The following is a 17956-nucleotide window of genomic DNA, read 5'->3' on the forward strand; positions in this document are numbered from 1 at the left end:
TAGATAGAATAAAAATGGCCCATGTTAGTCATTAGGCTCCCGCCAGGTAACCATCGCAAAATCTTAAGAACTTCCGGTTTTCGCCGGGCAATCCCTTTAAGTATATACCAGCACCCTGTTTATAAACAAGCTCGCGTTTGCCCACACCAGGTGTGGGCACCGCGTTTGCGCACAAACCATATTCGCGTAAAATGAAGCGTCTGCGCATTCGCACAGCAGACAGCAGCGCCACCGCAGTAGCATGATGTCAAAGAGTTGAGTTGGTCTATAGTGGACCATGGTAAACGTGCAAGTCAACCGTCCTTGATTTCAAATTGACACGTGAAAGCGTTTCTTGTTAATTTTTGTTTTAATCATGATTAGTTCGTTTCTTTTTGGTGTTGTTGGGGGGGGGGGGGGATGGTATGGAAAGGGGGGGGGGGGGGGTTGTCACTTGATCGGTTCACATAACCTTGGCGAAGATTATTATCCTGTCGGGTCCTTGGCAGTGGCCCAATCTCGGGGTGGTTTAGTTTACCAAGTTCGGTCAAGTCTTGGCGATGATACGTCTATTTCTTTCCTTCTTTCATGTTTCTGTAGGGATGGGCATTTATTGTCGTTCCCTTGAGAATAACCTCAGCCGCGTTTGAGATCTTGTGCCGTGTTGTCGGTTATCTTATTTTCCTTGTGTCGGGGTTAGGTCATGTTCCCTATCTTGCTCGGTCACATACTTTCTTTTCTTGCAATTCGCCAACCTCATTGATTTTTACTTCAACATAAAAGATTTTTAGCGTCCCTTGGCTAGGTGACAGATCTCGTTTATCAATTCGTAAAGTTCCCAGTGTAAGGTTTAGTGCGCTGATAGAAGCAAGGAATGGGTTGGGGCCATGCACTAAGGTCGCAAATGCCAAACAAAAATGGATACGCAATGTGCGGTGAGTGCTTTCTCTTGAACCACTTGATTCGCGGCCATACGAGTTCCATCATACCGCGATACACGGGCTCTTGGCGACAGGTTTTAATTACGTGTACCAGGATTAATCACAATTCCTTTACGGAGAGCTTCCGATCTGAGAAGCCATAAGAAGCGTTCACTACTTTATATTTTGCTTTATACAACTTAACGAAGTCAGGTCAGATAGGTCAAAGGGGATATCAATGCCCTATATCTAAATTTACAGCGCAAGCATCGGAATTTTTTGCTTTTTTCGTCTTACGAATACTTACGGACGACGGGCACGTTCCACACTCCTTTGTCGAAAAGAAAAGCAGAAATCCCAGCAATAATAAACTGAAGCTGTTGTTTTGTTTGCTTTCGAATAAATGCAACGAGTATCAGGCTACTAGCATACTGGGGATAATTAAGTAGTAAAATCAAAACAGATTCGGAGGCGTCGTAAATTTGCCTCCTTCATGTTCCAATTGAGTTTGTTCTGTCGATGCTATGATAATGTTTGTATTTCACTAGCGCAAGGGCAGCCACACGTCAAAGAGCGTCCAGCCTCTAAGTCGCTGTCAAGCATATGATTCCTTGTCAATTCACGCAAATGTGAGGACCTGAGCCTTTTTGGTTATCCAACTTAATTTGAATATATGCACAAATTTTGCCATTTAGAGTAATATTTATCTGTGTGACACATATACCTTAAAGTTTACACATCGATCACTTTTTCAAGCTGCTGCACAAAAATGCGGTTAATGCGTAAATTGTTTCACCTATGTACCAGTATCCACAAGAAAATACTATTCGGATCGACACTACTTGATTGACGCGACAACCACGTACAGAGTGCGACACAGATAGTCCGAATGCTCGGTAGTTTCTGGCAGTTTTCTTCACACGACTGAAAAGTAGGTCGAAACGTGAAGTGCGGCGCAGTGTGGATAAAAGTGATATAAACCTCGTCCATACAGCTTGGTGCGTCAGGCTGCATTGGAGGAGCGAAATTCGAATAAGCGTCGATCCCGCGCCCGGGTTAACTTTGTCACGCTTAGTACAAATCAAGTTGCAAGCGCATAAATCAAGACCTGAATATTAATGCATAGTGAACGAGTTACGTCTGAGACGGAACGTTCATGCATTTGCTTACAAATGTCAAAACATCGTTTTGCTCGTCGCAGTAAGTGCACTTGGAAACAGTAATGCGTCAATAAACAATGAAAGTCAACATCGAATTTGATGTTTGGGTCTTTCGCTTGAACACAGTTCTGTTCTAATGCCGTTTAAGTCCCGATTGTTATATTCGACGTTGATTTTTTTTCTCTCGTCACATTATGCATGGACAAGCCTAACTCCCTATATTTGTGAAGCAGTACGAACGAAACAGGAGAGCACTGCGGCAAATACCGCAATACCATTAGCATCCCTGCACTTTTGACTCACTAAAGTCTTTCGTGTTTACAATATTTACACAGCCAGTTGCTTTCGCACACGAACAAAAGTACGCGCGTTTGTGACAACGATTAATAATAGAATGAGTTTGCGTACCGAAAAAATGACTGAGCACCTTTGGAAAACGATCCGCTGTACCGACGAAAAAAGACAAGCCAGTGTAAGCATCTTTTTTGTTTGCAAGCGACAGGCAGTAGCAGTTAATAAAAATAGCACAGCAACAACAAGGAGACATTTGCATAATGCACTTTGTAAAACACAAAACAAATTGCTTCGCAGTACTACTAAATGATGCGCGCACACTCTTTTGCATTTAAGTTATCAACCACCAACAATGGCGTAAAGAAACTTAGTTCTGGGTTATAGACGTGATAATATTAGTACTCTCACAAAACATCATCAGTAAAATCCGGCTAAAGATACAACTTGTAATAACATTTTCCCTGATACTACGGCGTTCAAATATGCTATTCGGAAAAATTGTTTCCCTACATGACAATGTTATAGCCTCTCTTAAATTATATCAGTTATCGACAAAAAATAAATTAAGATATATCGACCACTTAACACCATTGTTTAACTATGAGACGAAATGCCTAGTTGCCAAATGCAAGAACCAGCCTAAGTTCAGTTTATATTTGGCACAGCTGGCAACAAACCCACTCCTGGATGAATACTAGCACCCCAGATGGAAAAACGTTTCGAAATTAATTTGATGTCTATTTCTGACCCATTTTTTCGCGTGATTTGATTTAAAATTGCTGAAATATAACGTACAACATTAAATAATACATTATTATAGTCCCTAGCGACATCGAAAATTAAGTACCAGATAACGAATGCGTCATAGCAAAAGCAGTGACATCATTCTGGTGTATCTTGCTCGTTTTAGAGTAGTCGGGGAAAATTACATTGCAAATTGTTTCCAAGCTCAGTGACAATGTTATATATCACAAACTCAGTCTTTGTCAGGCGTGCCAAATGGAAACATTCTTACAGCCGCACCAGGTTACCTAAATACATACCTGGCACTAAAACGAAGTACAATTGGGAGATTAAACACTTTATCAGCATACAAAAATCAACTTAATTAATTCTAACAGAACACTAATACTGTTCAGTTACACCTGTAAGGAAACGAAAGCAATTGCTTGACAGTAAGGCTGCCGGTTAAAAAAGAGTGTGGTTGCATTTCCGTGGCAGTGCGAAAGGCGCAAAAACTGTTTTCAAAAGTGAGGTCACTTTCTACTAGAGTGAGCGACTCCAATGAACGGGGACCAACCACAGCACAAGAAACATTGCCGGGAACACGAACAGACCATGCACGGCAACAATCACAAGCAAGGGGGGGGGGGGGGGGGTGCACAGGGAGAGAGAACGCCCATGCCAGGTGCCACAGTGAGCGTGCAAGAGGAGATGGCCTCTTTCATTATTCCAGCGCCTTCTAGGAACCTGCTCGTCAAGCAGTCATACTATTACTATACAATGACGTACAGCAATACTTCGTGGCACACGGGTTACTCCTTTAAAATTTTAACAAAGCAAAAACCAAACTGCAAGAATATCCAACGGCCTTGTTCGTTAGAAACCAAGCAGAAACTCTGAAACAATTGTTCAGAGGCAAGCGGTAAGGCAAACCGCCCAGAATGTTACCCAAGTCCTGATTGAACTTGGTGGGAAACTTTATGTTGTCTGTCATTTAGAGACATTGCAGTCGATTATATTCGGCTGTGACGCAGTGTTCTGGGTTGAAAGCTAGAATGTCGCATCATTCAACGCTCTCTGGGTTGTAAGAACAAGGGATTACGCGAATCGATTCGAACTTCTTGGAATCGAGGTCGACAGCACCACTGGTGTGATTAGTGACACAACTTTCCTTGACTGAGTACAAAAAGCCGCTATTTCATGTGCGATATCGGATACGAATTTCCCTACACAAATGCCTGGCAAAAAGTTCCATGGCCTCAACTTGACATCTGAAATATTTTAATGGTTTTTCTTTACATGACACCTAGAAAATCTTCTTGCGATATTTTATACGGTTTCTCTTGAAGAGAACACTTTCGTGAATGCGAGTAAGGAACGCTGGTTTAAGGCCAATAACTAAGAACAGTGCCTATATCCACTGGGGGCGTTTTCTAGGAGCACTATAATGTGTAGGTAGTAGAAGCATGATGTACGGTTGTTGGCAGGTCAAATTTTGTCACATAAAGTGGTAAAATTAGCGTAATATGAAAAACGTTTTATCTGAAGCGAGTGAAGTTTAGCCTGCCTTTAATTTAGAAATAATATCAAACGTGTTTGAACCAGGCACGTCTAGTTTCCTGTAACTCCGCGCCTCTAAATTACCATAGCCCCCCCCCCCCCCCCAAAAAAAAAAAAAAAAAAAAAAAAAAAAAAATTACAAGCTTATGAGGCGCGCCGCAATCGCCTGTCAAGGCAAAGAGTGAGCAAGTAACATATTCAAAGCCTGAGCACACGTAAAGCGGTCATTCTGTCATTATTTTTGTTTTCCAGGCACACGAATCATTTTGATTTCGAAGCAGAGTTGACAGTTCAGTTTGAAGTACGGTTGTTCCAATGTGAATCGTAACTTTACTTCAAGAGTGTAGACGGCCATTTCTCAGCAAATCACGCGCCCGAGGCGGCTATGTGCAAAGGCATTCGAAACGTGTTTTGTCTACAAAAAGATGGTCGTAACTCCACAGCTATATGTCATTTAGCAAAATGAAGAAAAAAAAATGTGTTAGCCTAGTTCTCAAACGTGCCACGTCGCAGATAATCTCCACGAAATACAATCCATAAATGGATTGTCTTAGTAACCCGTAAGACACGAGCACACGCTGATTTACACAGCAAGTTTCTTTCGTACTCAAACAAAAGCACAGGAACCCAATTTTGTAAAGCTGGAATAATGGTTGTAGCGGACCACTCGAGCTGACGCAGAGCGCCAAACAGTGCTTGCAGAGAGGCGAGGGGAGCGACTGGGAAGGAAGAAATAACGGCGAGCGAGAAATGGAAAGAGGCGCAGAATCAACAGAACGATGCCACGTCCCGAGTCACCGAGACTTACTGCTAACAACTCGGAAGATCTACTAGTTCGGAACGGAGGACGACTTTTGGAGCCCGGCATCCGAAGTGGGGAGAATACAGTTTCGGGGAGAGCAATGGCGCGTCAGGCCCGCTGCAGCCTACACGGCTGGAACACAGCGGTTTTAAGGTGAGTTAGGTTTTGATTTTCTCAATGGATTTGCCACGCGCTTCTTAGAGGAAGCTAGAAAAAAAAATACTCTAGAAAGTACAACACCATGCGCTGGCGTACGAAACGTACGCAGCCTTGTTTAACCTGGCTTTTGAGCCTGTGGTAACTTTAGTAACTTCTTTTAGAAGTTACTAAGCGTTTAATATCCGGAAGTTACAGTGTCGTAAGGACATAAGGCATAAGACATAAGGACATAAGGCTGCCTTAAGGACGCCTAACAGGGCACGCGACATGAAGGCCGCTGTTTATGACCGGCGAATAATTTTAAGGGTAAAGAGTATCAAGTCGGTTATTTCAAAAGAAGGACGCTACGTTTAGAAGGTGCTTTATTATTTCTTATTAATTTCATTCACGTGTAGTTTGTTTTATGAATTCTTAATGTACAAGTCCCGTTCACAATAAAATGAAGATTAATTATATATAGTTAGGTATTGTGTACATGCAATATTAAGTGTTACCCAAGTGTTGGGCTATTAATAAATATTTACGCGGAAAATCCTCGAGCAATCAATCTGTGACATTATTCAAAAGGGAAGACCAATAAGTTCTGCATTTAGTTCATTCATAGTAGAATGAAGTAAATTTCGAAGTTGAATTTTTGAAAAGTTTCCTTACGCGCGTGGCAAATTCATTCATAATATTATGAATTTCTGTTTACACCGCTGTTAAAAACTACGATTGCAAACGAAAGGGTTAGTTTCGCTAAAGCGTGACTAACGCATGCAGGCGCAGCAGGAATCTTTTCTCGCAAATTGTTTACACAAGTGAATGGAAACCTCCTAACATTTTGGTATATTATAATGTTTGCATTTGTTTACACAGTACGTGAACGAATGTTTCAGCCAATGAATCAACACACCCAAATTCAAGGTAATATTAAAGAAAAGTAAATTTTGGAAAGGAAACAGCGTTCTTTGGTCGACTTATATGCCGCACGAAAAGATTCCATTTGTATATCGTAAAACTTGTACGAAGCAAACGCTCCTCTTTCAAATATAACAAAGGTAGATAACGTTGCGTTACTACGCCCATAAAAGTAAACGCACTAATGGTGGGTTTAACTTACGAAAAATATTAGTAACGCAGCTGCGTGTGCGCACAAGCAGTATTACCTGAGCAGTGCACAACACGGACCGCCGAAAAATATCACGGCTAAAACCGAGACGAAACTTGAAGTAAATTTGGTAGGATGTGGATGAATTTTTAAATTAACATTCTATCAAAAAATTGACATTAGATTACTAAATTAAAACATGTTTAAACGATGTGCATCAGCAGTTTGTCATTTGCCGGGCGTGTCGACTGCAACATTTTAAACGCTCAGCGCTTAACATTTCAAAGAGGACTTAGAGATCTACGGTCTGACAGTTTTGAAAGAGCGCTGCTTCTTACAATAAAAAAAAGAAAAAGAAAAAAATAATTAACACAACGTATTCAGAATTGACAAATAGGACAAAGAGGAAAGTCTAGCCTATTTACAAAGTGGCAGAATGTTGTTATTTTCTACAGAGCGGCAAGATTGCGTCGTTGTCCTGTTCGTCAATTATTAGCGCCAGCAGGCTCCATACAGGCAAAATGATATTCACAGGACTACAACAAAACATGCCGTATTGTAAGCCCTGCACAACACGATCCAAGCGATTTGCAATTCCAGCTGAACAGCGCCAAGAACGACGTCAATGGTTTATGCGTCTCTTAGGTGAGAACATATTTAACTAATATACAGTTAGTTAAAATCATTCCTTTTCAACTTACTGTTTCGAATATTAAGAGCTTTTGACACTACAGTAATACCCCGAAAGTTTCTCACATGTTAAACTTTCAGGGCAATACGCCTTTCGTTTGGAATGTTGTGCTTGTAGCATCCAAATGAAAACACTACAGCATACGTAGGGTCGACAATGAAGTACATATGCAGACGGGGTACACAATTTAGGTTATTGGAACACCACACGCCAACTGAATTACTAGTTGCAACCAAACTGAGGAGTATAATAACAACGTGCAAGTTAGACTCCGAGCATGCTTAGATGTTTAATCACTTTCACAATGTTTTGTGGAGGATCATGACAGCAATCGTGACTACTTTACACAGTAAGCAAATGCTCACGGTTAACAACCTTGTGTCTCGGAAGTGCGACGGTTCCTTCAATTCAATAAATATGAAAGAGCCCGCGCGGTGGCATGATCCTTCCACGATAATGTTTAGTGCAGGTTTAGTTTCAGTTTAGCGCTCCGCCGGTAGCACTGGAAACCAGGAAAGAGAAGCACCGAGACAATATAGATTTGAGACGCCATTGGTTTGAAATTTAATTGAACAGGCTAGGCATCTCAGTAGGCCAACTTAGGTGGAGCTAAAATGTCCAAGACTCAAACCTTTGACACGCTCGGGGTTATCGGCCGCTCTAACCCCGTAACAGCTGCAAGACGGAAAATCAGAAGAAACGAACTCTTCTCGACTTAAAGAAAGGAAGAAAGAAATCGAGTGTCAATTGAAGTTTGCAAACAAAGCAACACAAATGTTTTCATTAAGAATTTTTATTGTCAGGCTGCAGGTAAACGATGTTACCTGACAGAAACAAAAATATGCTAGATGTTGGTTAGTTCATTTACACCCAGAAAGGTGTAAGCCTTCCCTCTTGAAAGCGTGGAGCCGAGTTTATAGGTCCATCGCGCATTTGCAGGCATCCATGGACTAACGACCCACCGATGCGTGCCTTTTGACTAAGCAGCCGTTCCGAGTCGCGGCAGAGGCCGGGGCAACCCTGGAGCAACCTTAGGGCAACCCTGGAACAACCCTGAGTGCCAGTGCAACCAGCTCACGCGCGGGCGACCGGGTGGTGGCGTTCCACCCGGTGCTCGTCCGGTTTACACGGGGAGGTGATGGGCGGGGGCGAGTTTAACCTGTTGAACTTTGAGTTGGCGTTTATGAGGGCCCTTCGCCGCTGTTCGACCCCCGCTTGCCGCGGGACGCTGTCTGCCGGGGGAACATCGGTGGCAGGAATTTTCTTCTCGTCTGGCAACATTGACAAAGACGGCGCCACCCCAGGCGGTAAAGGTGGTTGATGGAGCGGAGGAGGCGGTGGCTGAGGTGGAATCGACGGCTGCTTCCTGGTGGAGCGAAACACACGGCAAGAGAGAAGACAGGATAGAGAGGAGCCGCGCCCAGCGGTGCAGTCGCGGGGCCCCGCCGCCGACAGACCGCGGGGGGCACCGCACTCGAAAGCGACAGTGTGCGGAAAGAGAGAAAGCGAGAACCAAGGAGAGCAGCACACGCACAAACAGGGAACAGAAAGCTGTGCAGTGAGGGCCACGCTAGAGGCAAAGCTAGATGCGTTACCGCCACAGCGTTCATGCGCATGTCGCGTCAGCCGCGAGTTGGGCGTCAGCAGCGTCCGGGTCCGGCGCACCTGACCGAGATGTTCGCGAATCTTTGTGCACCTACCGTGGTCTTCTCAACTCTTACCGGGCGGCTTACAAACAGCGCCCTTCATCAGAGCGAAGCAGATGTGTCATAGCATCGCGATGGGCGAACAGGCCGGGTATTCAGACCAGGGTGTCGAACCGGAACAAAACCCGAACCAACACACGGCGCCAAACCGTCATTTCCGAGTGGCACCAAACGAGCACGAAATATAACCGAAGAGTATATCATAACAAAAGCTAGTCGGAAATTATGAACTAGTCTTGATTAACGCTTTTGAGCGATCCAGAACAGAACTAAATTACGAAACTGGAATCAAATCGAAAACCGGAACAAAACTTGGGACCAAGCAGGAATTTTTAATTGAGCTTGATTGGCACATAACCAGTAACAGTAAACTTTATTTAGGGTCCTAGTATAAAACGAACTAAACCGAAAGCGCATTTTTTTCTGGCATAATCTAATTAAATTTAATCGTAAACATGGAATTACCGGTTCGGATAACGTAACCATTGTTATCAATTTAATACCCTTATAATACTTGTTAGGAGAATAATATCCATCACAGGAAAGTGAAAACGATCAAGAATGTTATGCAAAGCTGTACACATATTAAAAAAAAAAAAAAAGAAAAAATCGCAGAAAGCATGATTTGTTAGATCCATATCGAGAAAGAGAATAAACCTTCGAACTTTTTAAATTTAATTGACTTGTCAGGGCTCGATTTCATGACTTGAGCTGGTGAGGGGCACATTATTAAATTTTTCGTAGATCAATTTCACCGAATGTAAATAAACACACTAGTTAATGAACAAACTGCGTAACAATGTAAAACTTTCTAGCTTCAGGATCGCAATTGATATATGGAAGCAGGGTAAATAACGTCTGCGTAGTTTTTCTCTTTTTAACGCACTCTAAAAAAAAGGGGGTGTAGGCGTTACACCCCTTGTCACGTATACGACACCCCAAAACTTCACTTGGACGTACAGCGCGCTGACGTCGAACTGACTGCCCCAACTTTTCCAAGAGGGTTGATCACGAGGCAGTCTAACATATTAAACAGCTAAAGTACGTATTAAAGTCTACAGGGAAAAAACACACAGGTTTTGCAGTTGAGCCTAGAAAACCCCGGTAACTTTTTTTGCGATCAGTCACACTTACATTAACTGTTTTAATGAGTTGTACAACTCGGCTATCAATCCGCTCGTGAAATTTGGTAGCGTCGGTACAACGTCAGTGCGCTGTACATCAAACTAAAGTTTTGGGGTGTCGTATATGTGACAAGGGGTGTAACGCCTACACCCCCTTTTTTTTTAGAGTGATTGGTGCTCGTAAATTAAGTTGGCACTCCAGATTTCGCAATGGCTGGTTGCATTTCTGGCAGCAAAAAGGCCACGCGTAATTGAATTTTTCTGGGAGGTTTTCTAACATATCTAGGGAGCGGTGATTGAGCATGCACCATAAAAGAACGAACTAAAAAAAAAAAAAGAAACACTTCAGTGCCCCTCCGTCCTACCCGCCTCCAGGAGCTGAAGCGGTACCAATCCGGTCAAGCGAGAGCTCAAACCCAAACCGAAGCGATTAAAGTTTCGGTTCGACACCCTGATTCAATTAAAATACACGAGCATTCGAAAAAAAGTCGAGAACCGTGACTAAATCGCGCATTCGCAAATTAACCACAAGAAAAATCAAACCAAACCAACGAGAGTGCACGTCTCGGTTACCTCACAGCTTGAGTTCGTGGTGGGCCAGTTCTCACCTTGTTTCATCTTGACAAACCGTTTCTAGAACACAGGCTGCGTATTGGAGAGTCTTTTGAAGAACTGCTAAAGGGATGTCGCCGTGCTGAAGATGTGTTGCTAACTCGCGCAGTCTGGAAATGAAAAAAAAAAAGACCACATTACCTTCAACAGCGAGGCAGGGGCGCTCAGTTCGTATTTGCAATGGCAAAAAAGCCCAGCTATAGTCTAATACTAAACGAGAATATCCTCTCCGCTCCCTCCCTATTCCCCTCCACCGTCCCCCTCCCCCTCTTTCCTCTGATCGAAGAGGGCTATAATTTAGGAGCTTAAATTTGTCAAAATTTAAAAATAACGTCCTTCTGGAAGCTGTCCAAATAAGTCAACGCCAAGACATACTGATGTTTGTTTGCTCCCAAAGTGAATTAGAGACTATGGCGCAGCAGCTAGACTTCAAGAAAAGTGCAAATAGAAACACTAGCGATGCTGCGAAGGCTGACGTTTACGCGTAAACTAATTGCATAGTTGTTGCTGAAACGAACCTGTGCGTACAAGTAACTCGCATGCGTATAAAGGCTGGGTCAAACATTTTGTGTTGAGTGCGTTGCGTTATGTTGCTTTGCGTTCCATTACAACGCACTGAGAAACCGTCGGTTGCCAGAGCAACCCGTAGTAGCATCTCATGTTCGTAACGCAGTCGGGAGCACACAAAACGCAAATGTTTGAACCAGCTTTAAGCGCCTTCTTCGTACGACCGGGCGCTAGAGCGAATAGATCCAGCGCTGTGTGTGAGACAACACAACAAAACTGCAAACAAGAATTCGAGGGGGAGAGATGCGAGAAAGAGGTCAACCTAGGACGAAGAAAGGGGCCAAACCGAGCCAAATAATTACTTGGCCGAGCCTGGGGTAATGAAACAGAGGTTCAAATTTCAAACTGAGCACGGAACCGATGGCGGTGCAAAAACCGCCAAACAGCTTCACATCATAAAACACACACCAACAAGAACAGACAGGCACAAGATGACCCGTGTTCCCGGTACTCTTCCGCATTCCTGCGGCACCCCCTTTGAGCGACACGGTCAAGCGAGTCCCATTCGCTTTCTGATACAATTAGACACCTATATTTTTAGACCTTCGTGCTTGACGGTGTGAGGAGATGAAACGACACAAATGGTAGATACACGAACACGTTAACCCGCGAAGAGAGATACGCGAGGTCACTTGTCTCTTTGCATTTGTTTCAATTTCCGTTGTATAGCGCAGAGCTGCCAGCATTGCGCCGCAACCAATGCCCACTGTTTTCCAACTCAGTACGGTTACATACGCTACCCAGACTAAACGCTTCATCATCGGTTTCTCGCATTTCTTTTTTTTGCGCGGGTCAAAGGTAACATCGGAACTATAGTACTGTGGTAAAATACGTGGATATGCTGTGCATACTTGGTCGTTAGAGTCTGGCGCTGGAAACTAAACGATATGACAGAAGTGTGAGGAAGATCTGATCCTGGATTTGGACAGCGTTGCACACTATACATCTTCAACTCTTTGAATTCGCGAAGCTCAGTTTGCAAACGTTTGTTCAGAGAGAACAATTTATACCCTAGATCCGACTTAACTGCGGTTAAGGGTGCTTCCTCTGAACTCTTGACCAGCAAGCGACTATAGGGTATTACAGTACAGGGCTGTCCAAACCAACACGTGTAACGATATTTGCTTTGCGTGCATTATTATTATTTTTTTTGTTTAGGGGGGGGGGGGGGGGGGAGTGCAGGATGTTTCAGTCGCATTGAGGTTAATGAGCACTCGCCAAGCGGCTAAAACGCTGAGGCTAATGTGGTTTGTACGTGGAAACGGCTTACATAACGAAGGCCACCGGACTTCAGCTGCTTGACAAAGGCTTCAAAAAGCTTAGAAAGTAGCTAAAACGTCACATCCGGCCACCCAACTTACCGGATACGCGAAACGGATTGCGTTACACGTGTTGGTTTGGATACCCGTGAAGCTGCTCAGACGAACGAGACATTCCTTGCAATTTTGATGGTGTCGTTTGAGTAGGAAACCAACAGTCTCACCAGATCAATTATTTCGGACCTCCGCAAAGAATATTCCAGAATCATACTAAAGGCCCAATCACAAAGGGGCGTATACTTACGTTTTCTTACGTTACGTTCTCAGTAGGATTCCCAGTTTTCGGTGTTTATTTTTCGTGAAATTCGGAGGGTGTTTTTCGGAGTTTATTTTTCGTGAAATTTGGAGGGTGTTTTTCGGAGTTTATTTTTCGCTGAAATTTCGGGGTTTATCGGAGTTTATTCTTTTTAATTATTAATCCTCCGAAAGTAGAAACTTAATCTCACTTTGTTTCCGAAAAAAAAAAAGAATATTATACGGGCACAAACGTACTTTAAACTAAAAAAAAACAAAACTGTTTCGACTATTATGCGGAAATTGAATACAAGTTGGCGCCACTTGGCTGAGGAGGCGTGCAGAATTGGTTACGTATATTGTTTCTTTGTTTCCAAACAATAAACGAAATAAACCTTGAAAGTATACCTTCGCGGACAATATGAGCTGAAACAATTATTCTCTATCTGCGATGCACAAACTGTACTGTCTTCACTTGTCAAACAGTTCAAAGTATAGGACCACACCTTAGCATTCCATTCCTAGTTGAAACCACAGGTCTCGCAAAAACTGGCAAGTACATAAAAAAACAACAACAAGGAGGACTGTTTCAGCTCATACTGTCCGTGGCAGTATATTATATTTATTTTTATATATCGTAGAAACATTGGTAATATTTTCATAAAATGTAAAAAAAAAAAAGAAAAAAAAAACCCTACTTTTTAAATTATGTTGTTCCATATTTCGAAATTTAGTTTCAGTAGGAGTCGAGCAACAATGTCTATGAATAGGTCTTCGTCAAAGTTTGCTGAAAGTTCGACGATTCCCCGAACCGGTAAAACCTCGGGGTTCGACTTGGAAACTCAGGTTGGTCGAAAGCTCGCGACATCAGCGGATTCGAAACGATCTACAGGACGAGTACATGCGAAAACGGAGTAGTGATAAAAATAAGCGACGGAGAGAGAGAGAGAGAGAGAGACAGAGAAAAAAAAAGAAGAAAAATGGCCTAATTATGGGGTAAGAGCCGTTGCTCGGTGTTACGAGGGCTGTGTGATTCGGTTTGTCTGATGGCCAGACTGTGTACACACTGCTAGTGCTGACCACTTGTTCCCTTCAGGGTCAATACAATTCCGAGGCGAAACCTTGCTGCAGGATTCGTTGACCTTGCCTGCTCGGCTCTCTTGGGAGGGGAAGCAGAATGCGCCTGCAGTTGGATTGAGCGCGTCCATATTTGAGGGGAAAATCGTGCGCCTCCATTCCTTGACCGTGACAGAACGCTCAACTTCAAGAGTTGTCTTATAAGTAGGATTAAACGCTTTTGGAGTTTATTTTTCGGAAAATTCGAAGGGTGTTTTTCGGAGTTTGGTTTCCACGAAAAAATCGCGGTTTATCAGTTTATATTTGTTAGACTCCCAAGTCTCTGAAATTCGGTGCTTAATTTTACCGTGTTCCCAATTTTTCAATATTTCGTACGAACAGAAACGTACCCTACATTCATAAGAACTCGCCTGTATCCCATGATATTTCTGCAACTGCATTTGGCATTGGCGCTTTGCCATTGGCAATGTTATCTATCCCATGACGGAATCCGGACATTTCGGTGTAGGACGGTTCGGTGTACGGCGTTTCGGTGCGGACTTTTCGGTGCACGGACTTTTCGGTGCACGGACTTTTCGGTGCACAGACTTTTCTGTGCACAGACTTTTACGATGCAAATATGAGTTTCGATTTGTTTTCTCAACTTTCAAGAAACACGATGTAAAATTACATAGACATCAACGTACTGCATTTGGGGAGAGAGACGAGAAGTCCGTAAGCTATCGGCTTGCGATGCAGCCAACACTTATTATGGCTCTCATATAGTCATATGCTGGCCGTGTATTTTTCCATCGCTCTACAGGGCGCCGTGATTTCCCCAAAAATAAATCATGACTGAAAACATATGCCACGTTTTCCTTCTCGCGCCACCCAGACGTAGATTACGTAAATACCGGGTGTCCCAAACAACGCGCCCTGATTTTTATTTTATTTAAAATTGGATCGTGTTATGCTAATGAAACTAACTGTAAGTTGTTAGCAAGCGTCTCGTGAGAGTTGCAGTATTTTGTAATGAAGCCTAATTAATAAAATGTCAGGACTAACTACCTCGTTTTAAACATTGTATTAAGAGCCGAAATGTCAATGGGAAGGTAGTACAGCTCATCGGGAAACACCCGAATTAGCTATTTGCAACAAGATACGGCTCGCGTAATTTTTTCTTACCAGCAAAAAAAAAAAAAAAAAAAAAAAAAAGAAAGCCCCGTGAAACATGACCAAAACAAAAAAAAAAAAAAAAACGATAGCGGTTCTGCCCCATCAAGGACTCTATTGCAATTGTCACGAACACTCTTTATAGGCGCAAAAAAAACAACAACAAAAAACAAAGAAAAAAACACGCAAGACGCATGCAGCTCGTTTTATTCATTTCGCAAGCAAACGCCCTTATGTTTTATATACCGGCTGTTTAAGCGAAAGCTTTAAAACATTGCTAATAGGGTCATTGAAAAAAAAATACTATTTTTGAAAACCGACTTGCAGCCGCGGGGGACAAATGAACACACATTTGAGTTAATTAGATAGCGAATTTTTATATATTTTTGCAATTCCTGGGACGGCTTGCTAAAACAGCGTCTCAGCTGAGACTGGGTGAAAGAAGGCGCTGCAAAGGCCGAGGCGCGCGAGCGTCTTGAGACGCGGTTTGAGTCCCGCTCAGCTCGTGCGCTAGCTTTGGCTGTGCTTTCTTTCACCCAGTCTCAGCTGAGACGCCGTTTCTAGCAAGCCGGCTTTGGCGACCCCCGCGGCGGCTAGGGGTTGGTTTTCAAAAAATAGTTTTTTTTTGTTTTTGTTTTTCAACGTCCCTATCGTTAGGAAGTTTTGAAAGCTTTCGCTGAACCACCCGTGTAAACACCGTTTTAAAGCAGTTCTTTGACGGCTAGCAACGTCCTTATGGCCCGAAAGGAGAAGTTAAATTGCATTAAAAGTTACAGTTAAACCCAGATCATGCACAGTCACTGCTATTTTTGTACGAGAAGTTGTAAACATTTGATCTCATGCAAAATAAATTTAGTATTCAATCTAGTGGGCGTGTTTCCTTGATTCAAATCTATATTTGATTTGATTGTAATTATTCGCTACTCGCACACCACTATGTTATTCTGTGGTGAGCTACAAGTGATTGATTGTTTTTTTTTTTTCGTCATGCGGGGCGCCAGCCTGCCTATGAGTTTGCGAAAATGAATTGCGTATTATATTGTGGTTGGAGTTTATTTTACTCCATGTCACCCCCTAACCAGGCAGAGAGCTGCCAAAGCTTTACCTTCAGAAATGACTCTTAGTGTTTTTTTTTTTTTATCTCGCTGGATTAGCAGGCGCAGCGCTGCAAGAAACAGGAGAATGACGGCACTGACATCATCCAGCTACTCTATGTAGGCAATTCATGCCAGGGGTAGCCAAGCTGCGGCTTGCGAGCAGCATGCGGCTCTTTCGTGACTCCCTAAGCCCCCCCCCCCCTCCCCCCCCCTCCCCCCCTCCCCCCCCCCCTCTTCCTTCCCCGCCTCCCTCCCGGTCACACGCGCACTTGCTCAAGAGAAAATTAACGCGCTTTAAATTGAAAGACAGGTTGCGGTTTGGTAATCTTGTACTATTGCTACCATACGTACAGTTGGATTGCTTTCGACAATGACAGATCTAAAGTAGTTAAAGTTTCATTTATTGCACTAAAAAAAAAGTTTGCCCCCTCTGTTTTTTCTGCCTTTTTTTCTTTCAGGCGGCTCTTGGAAGTTTAGTGGGTTAGTCTGCGGCTCTTAGATCGGGTCAGCCTGGCCACCCATATGCGAACGTTCGCCTCTCATAGTGGATCAAACAGCATATCTCCTGTGCTTGATGGACCGGAAGCGACCATTTCAACGACAGCGTGCATGACGAGCGCAAGAGTTTTTTTTTACGAGTTTGCGAAGGACGTTAAATCATTGTTGTTATTACGAAGGTCTTCCCATTGCCCTGGAAACGTGGTGGTTAGGGGTTTGGAACAACCACGCCGATCAAGAAAGAACATAGTTGTTATTTTGAAGATAGGGAAGGGTCGTCAATAGCCTTAGCGCTTGCTTGCAACCCCTTTGATGTCAATGCCTTTGTTTTTAAGCTCGGCGGTTTCCTTTTTTTATTGTCTATTCAAGTGAGCCATCAGTTGTGGTCGTTGTTACCTATGAGTTTTAGTAGGCAGATCTACAACCTTTTGCCCAAAATATCTGTGCTGCGGCCTCACATCGAACAGCTTCATATCGAGGTCCTGCAGCTTTATTTTCTGCTATTGAATGCACTTCTGAGCGGAATCCACAACGGGTAAGAGATGTTGCGTAAACTGTCCGGAGGAACGGTGTTTTTTTGTTTTTTTTTTGTTTTTTTACATATCTAATTTTTTGTTTTAAATTTTAATAGCTTATATTCAAAACTGTTAAAACCATGCTTAGCAACAAACGTTAACAATGTTTTTTATGCCTCGATTTATATTACAAAACGTGCGACGCGTGACGGATGGGAATTACTTTACTTTCTCTTGTCAGGTATGCTAAACAATCGATGCTATACGATTTCGCGGTAGACGAACATTCAAATTGTTCTGAGTTATCGTACAGAAACAACTTCTCAAGCTTAACGAAAAAACGGTGAGTGTGCCGGCGAGCTGGTTCATGTTGATCATGATCGTGTTGAAAATTACCCGAGACTGTGGTAAAAGACGGGAAACGTCACGGAAGAAACAGGACGCAGGGAGAAAGACATCTCAAAGTTCCACGAAGTTTCCCATCTTTTACCTCTGTCTCGATAATTTTTAACATTCTCAAGCTTCTTGCATTTGGGGCCTTTCCTACACAGATTACCAATAATAGAGCCCATTCCCTTACAGAAGACGCCGAGAACGCCTGTATCGACCCAACGTGTAAACTCGATGTGATGCGTCTGGTGAGTACATCGGAAAAGATACACCGGCAAATGAAGCAT

At 43.1% G+C, this 17956-nt stretch overlaps 1 protein-coding gene across 1 annotated transcript in view; it reads right to left on the minus strand.

The window, feature by feature from the left end:
- The window catches only part of LOC8038540 (calcium/calmodulin-dependent 3',5'-cyclic nucleotide phosphodiesterase 1A), a 215214-nt gene that overhangs the window by 37989 nt on the left and 159269 nt on the right, over positions 1 to 17956 (minus strand). The window contains exon 4 of the mRNA XM_029988913.4: positions 10817 to 10930. Coding sequence (XP_029844773.4) covers positions 10817 to 10930 — 114 coding nt within the window. The remainder of the gene's footprint in view (positions 1 to 10816; positions 10931 to 17956) is intronic.

Source organism: Ixodes scapularis, unplaced genomic scaffold (genome assembly GCF_016920785.2).
Source record: "Ixodes scapularis isolate PalLabHiFi unplaced genomic scaffold, ASM1692078v2 PGA_scaffold9__187_contigs__length_104089568, whole genome shotgun sequence".
Classification (NCBI taxonomy): Eukaryota; Metazoa; Arthropoda; class Arachnida; order Ixodida; family Ixodidae; genus Ixodes; species Ixodes scapularis.